General features: G+C 55.5%; 1 protein-coding gene across 1 annotated transcript; it reads left to right on the forward strand.

The window, feature by feature from the left end:
• On the forward strand, positions 1–16,888 carry LOC119100718 (WD repeat domain phosphoinositide-interacting protein 4). The gene is made up of 5 exons (XM_037223807.1): positions 1–153; positions 7,859–8,043; positions 10,069–10,233; positions 11,218–11,482; positions 15,339–16,888. Exons 2-5 carry the CDS (start codon positions 7,868–7,870, stop codon positions 15,774–15,776), a joined length of 1,044 nt encoding a protein of 347 aa, XP_037079702.1. The 5' UTR covers positions 1–153; positions 7,859–7,867; the 3' UTR covers positions 15,777–16,888.
• Positions 16,889–17,447: the final 559 nt, after the last annotated feature.

A 17,447-nucleotide genomic window follows, 5' to 3' on the forward strand; every position in this document is an offset into this window, starting at 1 on the left:
GAACAAAAGAAAGCGTCACGTTATCCGCACGTTCATGTTCGTAGTTTGGCTGATAGAATAGTGTTGATAGGGATGATAGTCTGATTTTGTCATGTCGATAATTTGTTCATAGTGAGAGGGATCGCCGCTGCCGTTTCCGCTGTCCTAATTCAGGTAAATGTGCTTTTGTGCTCACTTGTGTGGGCGCTGTTACAAAATAATCAACTGAAAAGAAGTGTGAAATTAACTGTAGGTCGTTGGTGGACATTGAAACTGAAGCAGTGTTATGAAAATGTGTGAATGGTTTTTGACAGCTCTCTTCACAGTAGACACAGTAGACAGGTTGAGTCATATAGAGCTCAGGAATGCAGAATTATTGGGGTGGTGTGCTGCATGTGTATAATTTGGTTGTTATAAAAATGAGGGGAAAATCTTAAATTTAGATCCCCTTAAGCCTGTCCATATTTGAGCTGATTCAACCATTCATTAGAAAATGATTTTTCAACCCAGGAAACCTCAATCATGTGATGGTTTATTACTTGTGCATGCTAGGCAGAAGGGTATAGAACTGCCTCCCATTCGGCCTGTGCTGAGGCTTCATCTCCCAAGGCAACCAGACTTGCATTTAGTCGTGGTATTTCTGAATTGAAAGCCTGTTGTTCAGAATTTAAGTTGAGGCAACCAATTAACTGGTGGATGGACTCAAAGTAAAATTTATTTTACAATATATGTAAATGCTACTACAGCTGATGTGCAGATCAAGTGCAAGCTGTGGTTGCTGGCTTGCTTTCAAAATAATCATCTTATATTGGCTTTTATGAAGCTAATAGAACAGTTTGTGCTATATTCAAGATCTTTTTAGCACTTGTTTAAGAAAGCAGACCCAATGTGCAAGGGCAGGTTCTTACCACAGGTAGAAAGGTGTGGAACACCACCCACAAAGTTCCTGGTTGGAGTATAGTCTTTCAATATGGTATTGTGTTTGGTAGGTTGATTATCAGTGATATATGATATTTATTTCTGCAAATATTACACATACTTTTGGCCACTAGGTAGGGTCCTATACCAGTAAACTGTTATTATGATTTCTCTATGATTAGTGAGAGCAATCTGAAGCATTGCCTGTAAAGCAGTCCAGTCATGCATATCCATTACCTGTAGAGCAACCCAGTCAATGCATATCCTATAATTCCTTTCAGTGCATTTTTTGTGGCCTATTTGAAATTTGGATCACTTTGTATACCCATAGAATCAATAGTCTCACCTTAGCAGGCTTCTGAACATTGTTGGTGAGGAAGCCTGATGCATATATTTTTATGACTTATATCATGCTATATACATAATTATCATACAGGAATTAACATACTGGCACTTACCCTTCTTATCTCAGGCTTCTCACCTTTATAGCAGTTGCAATTTTTTGTCGATCAGCTATATTAAATAATTTTCTCAGTCCATTTTTGCAAGGCAGTGGAATCTGGTCTATAGTTTTTGGTAATCAAGTTGGATTAAGCACCAGTGGTAGCATATACTCTTGCTGATGCCATAAGCTTTGCATCATATTATTTAATCACCTATGTCACAAACTGTGTATGAAACCACATGGATCAATTTTGGCTCAAGATGTCCTTTGATGTGCAGAACTCTATTCCCTCTAACCCCAGTGCACCTGAGACAAAATATACATCAAATTTGAAATTCCTTATTCCAAGCATTAACACAAGCATCTGCATAGTAGGATTTACTATGGATGCCAATTATGTCCAAGATGGTCAGATGGCCAACTTTAGTTATGCATACTCTGCTGGACTGAGTAACCAATTGTCAGTATTTCCATAGCTCATTTTGGGCAGAATGTAGCACTGTTAAAAAATCTGGTGAACTAAACATGCATCAGTCAGATTCAAAGATTAAGGGGCCTGTTAACATGACCTTAAGTTTACGTGATCTGTACTCACCTTCGTGATGCACTAGTTACACCAAACTCTTATAGGTGTCGCCACTTACGCGCCCGTATTCCTTCTACCCACAGGTCTCATACATTTGTTGACGGTACGGGTAATGCGTAGGTGTGCATAAACAGTTTGACAATTTTACTGTCGTGGGTGTCCTCAAGCGCCCAGTTGGAACTTGGGTCTCTTAGGTTTCACACAAGCTGTCGAATCTCTTTTGTACTTTACACCTGGCCGGATTATACGGTTTTATGTTGTGAACTGAAACGGGGGTGAGGGTGGCATGCTCCCCCTCTTTTATTTAGGAACCAGATATGTCAACATGACTTATAGCGTGTTTTTGAGCATAGAAAGTCAGTAGAATAGTAATAAGAGTTGCGTTATGCTAATGGCGTATGATTGAAAACACGCATAAATGATGTGTCCAATACGTGTTTGATTCAGTGAATAATATCATAGCTTCTGGTTTTAACCAAATGCTTTGAACAGAGTGTTTTTTTGGGGTGGGGTCGGGCCAGAGACCCTCTGAGATGGGCAAATGAGGAAAATCTCAGTAGTTTTCTGTGGAGAAGTTGTTTATAAATTTGTTTGAAGGGGCGGTTTAGCTGCTTCAGGTAAAAGGAAGCAAAATCCCTTAAGGTTTTCAAAGTCAGGACGCCTCTTTGGATCTTGCCCCCCTCCCAAAGCGGAGTTGCCCCCAAGGGGGCGGTGTGGTCCCGCGTGGTGTAGGGGTCCTGTAAGGTTAATAGCGTCACTTGGGCCGCGCGTGATCGGCGGATTCATTGCCGTCGAGCGCCGCTCAGCTGCGGCGCAGCGCTTGATCCTGGTCAGGCCGGTCAGGATTACGCTTATATTACCCATTCGGATAAAAAATCGAACCTTTGCTTTAATGGATTTCTGAGATCGTTGCCCACGCTGAGCAGTGAACAATGCTGGTCGCGTAACTCCTGACCCCACTATTCCACCGAGAAATGGTATGCTTGCCACGGTGAAGTGTCCCCTCGAAATGGAAATGCTGGCTTGCTTTCATACGCACGAGGGGTCAATGTGCGTAAATAACACGGTTGTGTTGGAATTCATGTTTCACCTTGTTAGACTGTCAGTGTGCACGCGAGCGGAAAAGCAGCCCAGCAATTTGCGCATGCTCTCCTTTTTATGAATTGTTTTTAAAGCATTTAATTCATAATGCGGCGCTCTGTCACTCTTCCGGACTTGTTTTTATGCTAAATGATGTCTCTGGGCAGTCTTCACCAAATTATATTTCTGGGCAGTCTTTACTAAGTTGTATTACTGGGCAGTCTGCTAGATGAGATTTCTGAGCAGGTCCGTTTAACATTGCAATTAAAACTGCGGCACTGGCTAGTTTCGTAAATAAACATTTCCCAGATATGTTGCTTGTGCCGCGGTGCGAAATATCCTGTATCTATTCCAAGGAATGCCGCCTGGTACTTCTGACCTAGATCTTCATTAGAGATGCTTTTTGAACCGATTTATTTATCTGCCGTGGTCGACTGGTCACGGTGGAATGCCGACAAGCCGTCCGTCTGTTCGCGGCGCCACGGGCACTGATGTACTGGTAGAGGACAAATGTGCGAAGTGACAAACATCTGTTATCACTCCCCTGGGCGGCACCGTTGCCTGTTACGGTCCGGCAGCGTCCCTCACACCTTTTTTCGCGCGTGCACTGGACAGCTTGCAACCGGATGGGGAATGGACATTATATCTAACTCTGTTCAACATTGGCGCGAGCACACGCTCTCCGTCGATCTCGCCGCTGCTCGAACCGTGCACACGTCACGGCCAGCTGCTGGACCCGGCTCGGACCTCATCCCGCCCGCGCCAGGTCCGCGCTGCTCCCGGTACCCGATGTCCTGCTCCCGGTACCCGATGTGATGCGGGCTCTTCTGATGCGCCGGCGCTCTGTCCCGGGCGGCAGTGCACGTCCGTCTGGCGTGCTGTCCCCAGCGGAGCCCCAGTGCCTGGCAGGGACCCGCTCCGCAGGCGGCTGGTGCTCCGGCTGCCCCTCCGGTGCCCCTCTGGCACTCCGGGGCTGCTACTCCGGCTGCTGCTCCGGCTAATCTCGGGTACCCCTCTCGTACTCCGGCTTCTCCTCCGGTGCTACTCCGATGCTCCGGTGCTCCGGTGCTCTAGCCGGAGCCGTCAGCCGACCCGGCACGGCCCGCCGTACCGCTCCTGCTCGGGGCTTCGGCGGGCTGAGCCTCCGAGCGAACGCTGCACGGCCCCCTTTCGCGGAGCAGCCGGCTCGATGGCTAATTGCAGCTGCAGCTGCTGCACGCGCTCACTGACGGGAACAGCTGACCGCACGGGCCCCGTCGGTGACTCCCCCTCCATCGGGGATTCCGCCGCCGCTGAGGACTCCTTTGCTGCCGACGACACCCCCTCCGACGTGAATCCATTTTTTACCGCCGGTAACGCCTGCAAACCCGACTCCTGAGCAGTATCGGTCGTCGTTGTCCCGGCTTCGGGGTCGTCGGGAGCCTCGCCCCGTATTTGGACAGCCTTCTGGATCACGTCTAGCTGTTCCCGGCGTTGGCGCTCGTAGACGACTTCGGACTCTCTTGAGAGCTCCTCCAGGATAGCGTCGATCTGCTGTGTCGGGCTGACGTAGTTACCCCTGTCGGCGCCATCTGTCTTCATCCCGTAAAGAGCGAGGCCGTCTCCCGCCGGGGCGACGTGACCATTCGTCACCTCCCTAATCGGAACGGTACCGTTCCCCAGCGGACCGTGCCTTCCCCCGGAGTCGCCATTGGGTCTGCCGGGCGTCTCCGCCGCCTGCCCCGCCCCTCCGCCGCGCCCGAAGGCCGCCTCGGAGGCCGGGCTGGCGCAGCGGTCGGGCGTAGGCAGCCTGGGACGGCCCACCGCGCTCGGCCGCCGGCCGCCCCTCGCCACCTGCTCCCGACTCGGCGTCCGCCGGCCGGGCGGCCCGGCCGCCGGGTCATGCGTGGGCGGCTCGGGCAGCTGCAGCTGGTCGCCGAGCAGCAGCTCGACGGCGCGGCGCCGCGCGGCCGACAGCTGCCGAGCGTGTGGCCGCAGCGGCGGCACCAGCTCCGAACGGTGAGACGGCACAGGCGGCGGTGGATTGGCTAGTCCCGGCGGAGGTGGGACCCCCCCTGGCGGCGGAGGAGGCGGGCGGCGGTGGTGAGACGGTACAGGCGGTGGTGGCGCGGCCAGTTCTTGCGGTAGTGGGGCCTGCTCTGGCCCCGTCTCTGGCCGGCGGTGAGACGGTACAGCTGGCGGCGCGATGGCTAGCTCCATTGATGGCACGTCTGGGTCCGGTGGGGGCGGCGGCGCCGGCGGCGCCGGGCGATGCTGCGACGGCGTAAGCGGCGGTGAGACGGCCAGTTCTGGCGGCGGTGGCACCGCCTGCTCTGCCGGTGGCGGAGGTCGGGTGTAGTGAGACGGCACAGGCGGCGATGTCGAAACTGCCGGCTGGTGAGACGACAGAGGTGGACGCTGATGAGCCCGCACAGCCAGCGGCGGGGTGGCCTGCTCGGACGGCGGCAGCATGGTCTGCTCGGACGGCGACGAGTCCTGCTCCGGCGGCGGGCCGGCGTACTCCGTTGCCAGTGGGGCGGGCGCCGCCATCGGTCGCGCGGCCGCTGATGCGCTCCGCTGCGCGGTCGCCGGCCTGGGCGGCGGCGAGGAGGCCGGACTGGGCTTCCCGTTGCAGACGGGTCGGGGTGGAGGCGGCGGCGGCGGCGGCGGAGCCGGGATTTCCGGCGGCGGTGGCAGCGGCAGGCGCGACCGGGCGCTGCCGAGCGCGCGCGGGGTATCGTACACGACCTCGACCCCGGCTGCGCCCCACAGGCGTGGCACGTCGTATTGCACTTCCTCTGGGACCGCTGGCGCCGCCTGGCGGTCACTCATGGACGGCAGTGCGGGCAGAGGAGGCGCCTCAGGGTTGCGATGGCTCGACGTTGACACGGAAGACACCCCGTCGTGTGGCTTAGTCACTGGCTTGACGTCTCTGTTCCACTGTTTCTCTGACACCGAAGTTACGGTAGTGTCTGGCTGTACCTGACGTACGGATGCATTGCTCTGCTGCTGCGCATTGGTGACGTGTGACACATTTATCGCGTCTTTGCCCTCGCACGTCACTACCGTCTCAGGGGCGACCTGGTCACAGCCGCCCTTCACGCGCGCACCATTCGGAGCACCGTCAGCTGCCTCTTCGTCCGCCCTCGTGCCGCTCTGACTCCGGAGGCTGTCATAGAGCGTCTCGATCTCTGAGAACATGTCCTCGAGCGACATCTGCGCATTGAGCGTGGGTCGGCGCGGTAGCGGTGGCGGCGACTCGGACTCTTCCTCGAGGATGGTGGCCGGCAGCGGCGGCGCCTCCTCGTCCAGTGGCGCCGCCTCCAGCGCCTCCTGCAGGCTGTGCATTGAGCTGAGGATGCGGTCGATGCTGGCGATGGTGGAGCAACGCGCCTGGTCCTCACTGTAGGCCGAGGCCGGTGAGTCGGGCCGCTCGGCGTCCTGCCGCAGGTCCGCCTCGCTCTGCGTGCCGCGCATCCGCCGCAGGCTGGACACGCGCGGCGGCGGCGCCGGCTTGAGCAGGCGCCGCCGCGGCCGCCGCCCGACCGCTGGCGGCACCGCCGGCTCGGCGGCCGCCTCCACCAGGCGTGCCTCGAACGAGCGCAGGCCGGCCATCACGTTGACGCGGCTGGGCGGCAGCGGCGCACTGGTCACCAGCCACGTCCGACCCTGGAACGGGCCGTGCACGGCGTGCGGCCGCATGGCGGCGCCGGCGGCGTGTGCCGCCCGCCGCGCCGCCGCCGCCGGCCCTGTTTACAGAAGCGGCTGACCGGAGCGGAGCGGAGCGCCGCGGCCGTGACACGGCGCCTGTCCGTCCCGCGCCCGTCCCTCCCGCGCACTTCACCGAGAACGACTGCTGCGCCGGACGGAGGCCGACCGCGGCGCCGGCGACAGACGCAGTGTGGGCACGACGGCCGATGCGACACATGCCGTCCGCCGTCCTCGCTCGCCCCGCTTCGGCGTGACGTCACTGGCCAGCTACGCCCCTGTTCGACACGGCATCCCGGCCCGGTTTGTTTATTGTTATCTTGTGGCCGCCGCTGCAGCGATGGATGTTGCTTTCTGCGGAGGCCGTAGCGACCTGTGACTCCCCCCCCCCCCCTCCCCTTCCCTGTGCGGAGACAGTTGTCCACGTGCCCGCCAGCCTGGTCGCCGGGGTCACTCATGGACTGCCTCCCGAGAGGCCTCGGCAGCGATTGCGCGCATATCTTGTCATCATTTATCCGGCGCTGTTTGGGCTTGACTGGCGGGGCAAGGCCTGGCCCGCTCCGTGAGGTCACCGCGCGTTGGCCGCAGCGGTGGCCGGTCTGTCGTGACGGGCTTGGTACCCAGCTGGTGGGGAGCTGGAGGCGTCGCTGGCGTGCTGGCGTAAGATGAGACCGGAGGAGGTTCAGAGCTGCGGAGACCGCGGCTCCACAGTGGATGCGGGTCTTCCCGCTCAGTAATCGTAATCGCGGAACGAGCTGCAGTATTTTTTCGTATGGTGTCAGTATGGACGCATCCACGCGTTTGGGTTATCAAACATTTTTCAATGGAAGGGTTTAAAACAGCTTCGCCGGCCCTGTGCTTCGTATCAGCTTTTGTGTGAATCCGGTTTTTCGTTCTTAATGCTGGAGCAGATTTTCGAAGTTAGCGATTCTGACTTCGTTTTTCACCTCAATGTTAGGTGTTGTTCGACGCTGTGCATACCCCGGCGCAAAGTGCGAATGTTTGCATCAGCCAGTCATCACAAATACTTCTCGCGCCTTGCTGATGTCACGGTTACCGGCCTCTTTTTGCCGCCCACCCACCAACCCACACAGACCCTCATGTCGCACACGCCGGCTGAGGGCCTGAGCTGGATGTATACTGACATCGGTGTCGGCCCCCAGGGCCAGACCATGCCGTCCACGCCGCCGGACGAGGTATACTCGGTGCGGTTCAGCCAGGACGGCAGCGCGTTCGCCTGCGCCCTCTCCTCGGGCGTGCGCCTGTACAACCTGGAGCCACTCTCCGAGCTGGCCTCCCACGGGCCCAAGTTCTTCGGCAGCATCGCCATCTGCGAGATGTTGGACAGGTGGGCGGGCGGGGGTGGCCGAGGATGTCACTGCCGCGGACTCGAGGGAACGGTGATCTGGCGGAGCCACGTGATGGCCGCGCCGCCCCACAAGGTGATGTCATTGTTTGGATTAGCATTCCGGAGAAAAAAGGCGGCGCTGTATGTGGTGTCAGTTTAGTTCCGGCCAGCGATTTCTACCCCCGCATCGCGCGTTGATGAGTTTGAGATGAGTGCCTCCGTCCTGCGTTGCTTCAGGGGGCTGCAGTTAGGTGTACCGCATAAATCACCTGGTGTGCACGTGATAAAGATACCGATGCCTGGTATGCGCCTTTTCGTGTCTACTAGTGATATCAGTGTGTTCATTCCACGATTGTCGGGACGTCTTTTTGGAAGCCCCCCAACCTTCCTATGTGTATTGTGACGTAAAATCTTCAATCAAATGCGTGCTCCAAATCCTTTTCCTCTTGCTGCATTCAGTTGTTATCCGTGTTACCGTTCCATTGTCAGCAGCATTTTAAATGAGTCGAATGGCCGGAACTCTGCCGATTGCCCTGATCTATTTGATAACTTCGTCTACGCTTTGTTGTCTGGTGGGTATTTGTGGTCTTCCATAACTTCCAGCGTGGTATTTCTTTGTTCAAACGCGTTCGGTGTGGAAACGTCCCAGAGCCCGATCAAATGTGGGCGGCCGCAAATGGTGATCTGGCGTGGAAGGTTCACGGCCATTCTTCCTTGTTGAAGTTTGATCTGGAGACTAAAGCCTTCCACAAGTAGCTTTTAGAGAACAGAGGTGATGGTTACGGTGCGGGGTCCCAGCTGTTGTACAATTCAGCGAACTTCCACGAAGTGTGGTAGTTGGAGGCGAATCTGACGCGCGCTCAAACAGGCCTCTAGGGCTGTAGGCGCACTCATTGTGGCTTGCGTGTGTTTTCCCGATGAGTTTCTGCTTGGTATGTTGGCGTCTGTCGCCGTCGTTGAACCGTGTCTCACCCGGCCGCCGCTATGACCTGAGCGATGCTGCACATGAGCCGTCGCCGTCGTTGAACTGTGTCTCACCCGGCCCCGGCTGTGACCTGAGAGATGCTGGCCATAGGCCGCCAACTGACTCGCGATTGACTGGCCGCAGCTGCCCCCGTGACCCTATTGTTCCTCGCCGCTGTGAGGGGCGGGTCGCGTAGCACCCTTCACTCGCCGGGGGCGCAGAGCCTGGTGGCAGCAAAGTAAGCTCCCGCCCTCCCTGCATGCTTCACCTGCTGGCAGAGGTGGTTTACTCTCACGCTGATCCCAGGTCCCGCGTGCCGTACTCGATGCTGCTGCTGTAGTATTTCAGCAAGCACTGACTCCTGTGCCGTGGACCAACGGAGCACAGCTGCTGGCGCTGTCGGCGGGGGCGGACGTCATTCCCACACCGTCGCCTTCTCCTATATGTCGTACCTGATGCAGTGCAATACTGTGCCGTGTTGTGCTGTGCTGTGCTGTGCTGCGTGTACTGTGGCAGCTAATGTCGCGCAGACACCTTGTTTTGTATGTTTGCCGGGATGGCGCTGGCAATATGGCAGCTACGGCGTCTCCGTTTTCCAAAAATGTTACCAGACTTCGCCGATATACCCTCCAATCCACCCCATTCATGTTTGTCTCTGTCGTGAGCTATCGTAAGTAACGTGGATTGGTGACATCACTGACAGGCTCTGTAACCCCACCCCGTTGCCGTTCGTCGCAAGGATAACTTGACGTCAGTGATGCCACTATCATAAGGCAGCAGTTGGAGTGTGGTTAAACTACCAGTCTGGGAAACCAAAGGCACGGGCTCAGTTTCCCGCGATGTCTGTCCTTCCTGCCAGAATGAGAAGCAGACACTGCCACATAGCCTCAGCATTTGAGTGTCTCGTAAATCCCCAATAACACGCGCGTGGCTGTTACCCGCGCTGCCCCCGCCTCCGACAGTCCGAACGATCACTCTGACCCCGCGCCGTCCCCGCACCCCACACGTTCCCACTCTACAGTAGCACCATCTTTGACCCGCGCCGGCTCCACCTACGACAGGTCCAACCTGATGGCGGTGGTGGGCGGCGGCGCCACGCCCCGGTTCGCCGACAACACGGTGCTGGTATACGACTCGGCCCTGCAGGCGTTCGTACTGGAGCTCACGTTCACGGGCCCCGTGCTGGCTGTCCGCCTGCGCAGGGACAGGCTCATCGTCGCCATGCGGTGAGCAGAAGGGGGGATGGGGGTGGGGGGGGGGGGGGGGTCGGAGCCGTGCGGATATGGGACGTGAGGTGAGATGAGGGCTCTCAGACGTTGCAGCACGGGAATCGGGATCGTCCACTGAGGCGCCCCTCCACGTCATTGGCAGGATTTATGCTCACCGAATCGGATGGCTCACATATTGGTTCGAGTTACATGACATGTGCACTATGTGCATTTAGCGCAATTTTCATCACACGCTCACGCGTGATTCGTACGGAAAATGTTTGAATTCTTTTTTGAAACGCGCCGTGTTCGTGGTGTCGTGCATTGCCAGCCTGGCTGTCAAGACAAACTGGAAGCCCCATGTAGGCACGTCTGTGCTTTCCAGTCACGCATTTTACCCTTGGAAATCGCAATTGCCCGGCCTGCCTTCTTTGTGGCGTTTGATGGCTACGTAGTACGCGTGAGAAAGGGTCTGTCTGCTTGTGAATGTTGAAATGAACCGGGCGTTGAGTTTGGTGGTGTTCCGCTGAGGGCTGGGTTCCGAAACTACAATATTTTGATTTTATCGAAATCCATCAATTTAGGCTTGGTTTTTGATAATTTGTTCGTTGCATCCCGTCTTGTTAACAGTCAATCCTATCCTCCATACGGAAGTGTGGGAACAACAGCAGAACCGCACACCGCAAAGTTCCGCTCATGGAGCGCTGATTGCTCATAAACGCTCATCCCTGTATTTGCGCCATCTACATGTATTGAGCGCCTGCATTGATTTCCTGATACAGGATGGCTGTAGATGGCGTGCGGCAAACATGTTTGTGTTGTTGCGTACCTTTGCCTGTTTCCAGTCATGTGCGATCCTTTTTTCTCCCAAAGTTCTCCTAACAATATTTCCAGTGTCTTTATTTCAAGCCCGTCAGCATCACACGTCCCTGTGACCTGTAAAACAGCCACCCTGCCTGCGTCCGTGGCCGGGCTGACCCCCCGTGGCGTCCGTGCCGGCAGGCGACAGGTGCACGTGTTCACCTTCCCGCTGCCGTGCGAGCGCCTGTTCACGGTCGAGTCTGGCGACAACCCGCTGGGCCTGTGCGAGGTCAGCCCGCTGGCCACCAGTGAGGCGCACGTGCTGTGCTTCCCAGCGCGCAAGCGGGGCGCCCTGCAACTGATTGACCTGACCGCCACGGAGGCCCAGGTGTCGTGTGCGCCGGTCACGCTCAACGCCCACCAGGGGCCGCTGGCCGCGCTCGCCGTCAACCAGCAGGGCACGCTGGTCAGTGAAGGGAGACGGGGCGGGGTGGGCGGCAAGAGGCGGGAGGGGCATAGGGGAACACTGATGGCGGGGGTGGGGAGACTGGACCACGCTGTTGGCAGGTGGGCAGGGTATTGGAGACGCTATTGTGCAGTGAAGGAGAGGGTTGGAGAGGCTTGGCGATGATGAAGGAGAGCCTTGGGGAGCTATGGTTGGTGGGGGAGACAGACAAGTGGGGAGTGACGGTCTCTAGCGGTGGCAGGCGGAGTTAGGAGTGATAGTCTGTAGTGGTGGCAGGCGGAGTTGGGAGTGATAGTCTGTAGTGGTGGCAGGCGGGGCCGGGCGGTGTTATCGCTGCCTTCGCCGGTTAAAGTAGCGGGACAGTTGTCTAGCTGGGGGATCACCAGCAGGAGCCGTTATGTCGGTCAGTGATGGAGACCAGGAAGGGAGAGGGGCCATTAGTACATTCAGTCGAGCAGCAAGTGTCGGCTAGGATGAGGGTGGGGTTAAACGTGGGCATAATTTTACGACGCGAGCTACTTCTATGGTCCATTTTTGATGCATAAGCTCTAGCGCCGGACGTAGCGCTGGCTGTTAAAACACGGCCGCTGATAAGTGGAACCCAGGGTCTCGGGATAACGAACATTGAGACATGCGATCACCACAGCAACAGTCTCTCAAGTAGATCAACAGTCTCACAACAGCCTCTCTGATGCAGATGCAACAGTTTCAAGATGCTATCAAGATGAGTCCTTCAAAGGCCGTACAAAGCAATAGCCTTGAGATTGTTCTACTTGTTTTGCAGCCAACCATGCGATCGTTTTGTGGCCTGTCGTGCCAACGGGTAATAGGTTTAGCGTGCGCTTGGAGAATCAAAATCAGTCATTATCTTGTCCAGTACGGCTGAACCCCTTATGGGTTCCGTAACTATTTGCAATAGACCCAGTTGACACGCTAACAATTCTGCATCAAAGTTCTGTTAAAGTCTCCTACCAAGACAGTTTTTGCTCTTGGCCTTGAGCATCGAAGACGATCAAATGTTTCCAAAAGGTGGTCAGATAGAGTTTTTGCTCTTGGCCTTGAGGATCGAAGACGATCAAGTGTTTCCAGAAGGTGGTCAGATAGCATTTTCCGGCGACAGACTGATGCATCAGGAGGGAGGTAAACTCCAGCTATTATGATGCTGTTGGGTTGCAAAGGTTGAATGATGCTCCAGCAAACTTCCAGCTCGTCCGGGATTTCAATTTTGGGCTCTGTGTATGGCATGTTATTTTTCATGTATATGGTGACTCCTCCATCCTTACTTTTGTTGACCGCCAATAAGTTGTTTTTATGTTGGATCGAACTCGGTCATGTTGATCGTCTTTGCCTGCCACCTTGATGCCACAAATCATTCACGCGTTTGGCAATGAGAAGTGGAATGCCATGCGGATGAAGCGTTTGTTTATTTACGTTTCAGGCCCGGTTGGTGGATGGATGATCGAGGATGATCAGCCGTCCGTCGCAAATTATCCCGAATGCCATGCGGTTCCGAAACGTGGGACATTCTCTGGCATGTTACTCACGATTAGTGATAAGAGTGGACAATTGTCAGTCCGTGGTTGAGGCAGTTAAGGTGTGTAAGGCAACCGATAGGAACAAGCCAGTCGTGAAGGCTGCCATTTGATTCTCAAAGAACACTGGTCCATTTGTTACGTAGTCCATTTGTTACCGCTCGTTGAGAACACTTTTGGTTTACGGCTTGTGCAGGTAACTGAACAGGATGAGTTGCACCCAGCAAATGCTGCAAACGTGGTAGATGATTATTTTCCCACCCATGAACGTCAGTGGTACATCCTAGCGACTGGAAGTTATTAATTACAAATGTACCGTCGGTCAGACGTGCCTGTTACCGTGCTTTCTTGCTTGGCTGCTCTGGTGTAAAACATGCTGTCACACTGAAGATTACGAGATGAAGTTTACGTTACGCACCTTCGCTTATGATCCATGCGGGGATACCTTACCTTTAGTACGCCCTCACATGAAACAGTGTAAGACATTTATGTTTTTCATAAAGGTGTCTTGCATCACTTCATGGATTGAAGCTTATGTGGAGTGCACAAAATGATCTGAATGCATCTTCCATAAATGATACCGTAGTCCTTGCTAGAAAAGTACGTATAATCGCTGCGGAATGAGTGTCCTACCAGCTGGTGCCCTACGATCGGAAAATCGTTCCATTTACTCTGAAACCAAATTTGACAGAGCCGCTACTCCTCGAAACCAGTTGACGATGGAGAAGACCACCGGCCTTTGCTTCAATCGATGGTCCCATCCTTCCGTAAGGCTACACTGGATGTCAGTACCCCACCCGGCGTTCCGGCTGCACCTGACCCTGCCTCAGTAGCCGGTCCTGGCTGGGTCGACCCCCGCCGCGTCGGCAGTCGGTCAGTCGGCTGCCCGGCCTGACACCTGACCCTGCCTCATTAGCCGGTCCTGGCCGGGTCGACCCCCGCCGCGTCGTCAGTCGGTCAGTCGGCCGCCCGGCCGCCCGGCCTGACACCTCCGGCCGGGCCCAAGGTCGCTGGCCGCCGGGGCCATCGACCCCCGGAGCCGTGTCCGCCTGCGGCAGAGCTGTCGTCGGTAGGAACCTGGACGACCTGCCGTGGCAAGGCGGGACGCGCGAGACGTCCCGGCGGCCTGGATGTGGCCCCCAGCTCTGCGGCACCGCACCGGGCTTGCCCGTCGCCGACCACGCTGTACTGCTAGGAAATTTTATATCAAATTTGGCTCGAGTAACAGCATCGCAAAGCTCGTGTGATTTCTTTTAAACTGCGGGGAATATTATGTTTGTTGAATGTGGCTGTGCAAACGGCGCTGTTGAACGTAATTTAGATGCGAGTATCACGATCACAATCATTTTCTTAAACATTTCTGGCATCTTTGGAAACATGGTTTAAATTGGTCGGAAAGCTTCAGACAAAGGGACCTGTCACAAACCACCGTTTAGGACCACGTACTGAGCACCGGCGTATCTGTGTGATGTGCGACTCGGCATATACAATTGGGTTCTTATGCCCAGCACACACGTACATTTTACGTGTGGGCTTGGCATGCCTCTTACCGCAATGGAGTCAGATGAACTCTGGAATTCATTTGCATGCGTGCAGATTCACGACCTTCCCTTGATTATACCCAGGGTTTCAATGGTCAGTGATGGGGCCCGAGCCCTAACTGATGATCATCGCGAGGCTGTGTATGCGGAGAGCACGGCTCTCTTCACATCATGTTTGCGTAATTTTCTACGGTCACGACATCTATTGTAGGGTTCGCCTCGTTGGCCTTGAGGTAGGTGGCAGCATACCCAGCACCAGTCGGGAAGGGCACGGCCGTATTTGGTTGCACACTTTCGGGAATAACTAGCTACCTGCGACGACCGTTTCTGTCCGGTGTCGAGACTTACCCTGACCTCCGTCGGGCTCGTGATGTGTTTTTGAGCCGTCCGGACCGCATGTTTTGGGCATCATGATTATTTTGCTCTTTGGTATCATCTGGTGTCGTGGTCTTTCCCAAGTATCTTCGCCAAGACGGGCATAACTTGCCGTCAGCGTGGATAAGTTTTGCGCGCCTCTTATATGGCGCGTCAGAAAATTGCCGGAATCGGGAACGCAACCGACAAAATCGGTGCCAGGTCGGTGTTCGTTATCGGGGTCAGGTAACAGTGATAATTGGCCCCAAAATCACAACCTAAAACTGGTATGTTTGAAGCACTTGAAGCGCGAGTTTCGACCTGTCGCGTGTCGGTCATTGGCAGCGAATCACCTCCGACACGGCCGGGGCTCTCCGCCGCCGCTGCCGCCGCCGCCGCTGCCCTGACCTTGCGCCCTCTCTCCGACAGGCGGCGACAGCCTCGCGCAAGGGCACCCTGGTGCGCGTCTGGGACATCGGACAGCGGTGCCTGCTAGCCGAACTGCGCCGCGGCTCGGACACCGCCGTCCTCTACTGCATCGGCTTCAGCGCCGACAGCACCTACCTCTGCTGCGGCAGCGACAAGGGCACCATCCACGTGTTCGCGTTGAAGGAGCCGGCGCTGAACCGGCGCTCGACGCTGAGTAGGCTGGGCCTGCGCGGCCAGTACCTCGAGTCGCAGTGGGCGCTCGCCACGTGCACCGTGCCCGCCGAGAGGCCGTGCGCATGTGCGTTCGGCGCGGCTGGCACCGTGTACGCCGTGTGCACGGACGGCACGTTCCACAAGTACGTGTTCACGGCCGACGGCATCTGCAACCGCGAGGCGTACGACGTGTACCTGGACGCGTGTGGCAAGAATGATTTCTGAGCAGCGGACGGACGTGTGTGCGGCGGTGGCGGCGGCGGAGGAAGGGGTCCGCTGATGCGTCCTCCGGTTGCGCGGTGTGTGGTACGTGTGTGGTTGTTGGTCGTGTTTGTGGGAAAGGGGGACGGCTCGTGACTGCCGGATGCGTTGTGACCGCGGTGAAAGGGATGCCGGCGAGGCAAGGGCCCGCTGAGGTAGTCGGAGAGTGTAGGAGCTGCATAAGAAAGTGATGTGTTGTTCTGGTATTGCTATCGGTGTGTGGGCGGTGGGGCTTTTGGGCGTCGTTTGAGGTCATGTGTTTCACCGGCTCGTTGGAAAGGACATGGACGGGCCAGGCGAATGCCTCGCCCTGTCACGGCCATCCATCGAAAACCCCGCGTTTTCGAGACTAATGCTGTGAAGCAGGCGCGGCAGCGGCAGATACGGGGAGTGCCACCCACGGCCAGATGTAGGCTTTGAAAGCACCAGGGCTGGTCGTATGAATATGATAGGATCTGGATTAAGGCAGTCTGGCAGTCGCGGTGTTGTAGACGGCTGTTCGGTACATGGGTTAGATGGTGACACGCGCGACATGGATTTAGTTGTCTTATGTAATGCCAGTTAAAATCATGTTTGTAACTTTGAAACGCCTTTTCTGCGCTACCGCTGAATGTAAAATGGCTGTGGTGGTGTGTGTATACTGCGAATAACAGGACGCACGCCACAATACGTACCAGTTTATTAACAGCTTTCTCCACAATGGAGAAACACTGCACTCATTGCAGTGCATTCATCTCGCACGAGCATTGATGTGCACATGTCACGTGAGCTATTCTTGAAGGTTCACCTTGTGCAGAAGACTTACGGTCTCACAATGACAATGGTTTTGGGCGTTGATTTGGTAGCTTTGGTGATCATGTTGAACCACTTGCCATACCTATCAGAGCCTGGCCACAAGGACACTGCACGAGCGCCGCACAGGAGCCGCGGCGGGGAAAGGTGGTGTGTGTATTTCATGCCACTCTAGAGTGCAAAATATCCAAGCTGTGCGTGTCGCAGTCGTGTGCATCTTGGTCTTGGGACATGAAATGTGTAACCTATGTTTCAACACTCGGTAAATAAATGTCCTCCACGGAGTTCTGCATTTCAAATAGCTTTAAAGATCCTAGACTTATCAAGACTTTTAAGAGATGCCATTTTGCATCGATACATTTATCATACTACCGTTTTGACATTTGTCGTGAACAGGCTGTTTTTTGCGAGATGTTATAGGTGCACCTGTTTCTTTATTCAACTGAACGCCAATATCATGGCATCCCACCAACAGGCGAGCTCTTTTGTTGGAGCGACACGTTGTATTCACTATGTATGTATCACAAACTGCAATAAGTAACTACAGGTGAAAGACGAATGGGTATGTTCCAGGGCTGAGAAGCACTTGATCGTACTAGATTTATGCATGGAAGATCCGGCGTTGAACAAGTCTTCTCACGTCTATCGCAGGATTCAAAAGTTTTGACCTCTCTCGTCAGCGTGCAGAAAAGACCGCCGTTCACTGTTCACACGTGGCTGCGGCTCGGCATCGGCGCGTGATGCGTGCGGGTCGGTTGAGGGGACGCTTGTCAAGAGAAGTGGCGGAGCGGAATTTCTAGATCCAGGTTTCCTCAAAATGTGTCTCTTGGGAACGAAGCACCA

The sequence above is a fragment of the Pollicipes pollicipes genome, unplaced genomic scaffold (assembly GCF_011947565.3).
Source record: "Pollicipes pollicipes isolate AB1234 unplaced genomic scaffold, Ppol_2.1 Scaffold_4881;HRSCAF=5763_pilon_pilon_pilon, whole genome shotgun sequence".
Classification (NCBI taxonomy): Eukaryota; Metazoa; Arthropoda; class Thecostraca; order Pollicipedomorpha; family Pollicipedidae; genus Pollicipes; species Pollicipes pollicipes.

Coding starts and splice junctions, on each gene's coding strand:
- LOC119100718 (XM_037223807.1), top strand. CDS start 7,868: ATGCCGTCCACGCCGCCGGACGAGGTATACTCGGTGCGGTTCAGCCAG. Junction 8,044..10,068: donor ATCTGCGAGATGTTGGACAG/GTGGGCGGGCGG, acceptor CACCTACGACAG/GTCCAACCTGATGGCGGTGG. Junction 10,234..11,217: donor AGGCTCATCGTCGCCATGCG/GTGAGCAGAAGG, acceptor CCGTGCCGGCAG/GCGACAGGTGCACGTGTTCA.